This window comes from Penaeus monodon, chromosome 15 (genome assembly GCF_015228065.2).
Source record: "Penaeus monodon isolate SGIC_2016 chromosome 15, NSTDA_Pmon_1, whole genome shotgun sequence".
NCBI lineage: Eukaryota > Metazoa > Arthropoda > Malacostraca > Decapoda > Penaeidae > Penaeus > Penaeus monodon.
In genome coordinates, this window is record NC_051400.1 from 36385080 (window position 1) to 36385350 (window position 271).

Consider the following 271-nt stretch of genomic DNA (forward strand, 5'->3'; position numbering starts at 1 on the left):
ACGCTCCCTCTCCTCTCAAAAACCAACCACACAGAACCAGACCACTTCACCTTCTGCCGTTTTCCCACCTCGCCCCAGGTATTTCGTGGCAGTGGTGGCTCAGTTCCAACTCCACCAGGGACTGTGTGAAGCATCGCAGGAAAGGGGAGAACGCGGAGGTCGTCTCCACACATGCTGCATCAAGGGCTCCAAGAAAGCTGGTCGTCTTCTGAGGTACGACTTTATGTAAGGGGATGTTATGAGGCTTTGGGCTAGCTGTGGTGGAAAGCTG

At 54.6% G+C, this 271-nt stretch overlaps 1 protein-coding gene across 1 annotated transcript in view; it reads left to right on the forward strand.

Moving 5' to 3' along the window:
• Positions 1-271, forward strand: part of LOC119582350 (angiotensin-converting enzyme-like) — a 19183-nt gene that overhangs the window by 9511 nt on the left and 9401 nt on the right. The window contains exon 9 of the mRNA XM_037930565.1: positions 79-213. Within this exon, the coding sequence (XP_037786493.1) occupies positions 79-213 (135 nt within the window). The remainder of the gene's footprint in view (positions 1-78; positions 214-271) is intronic.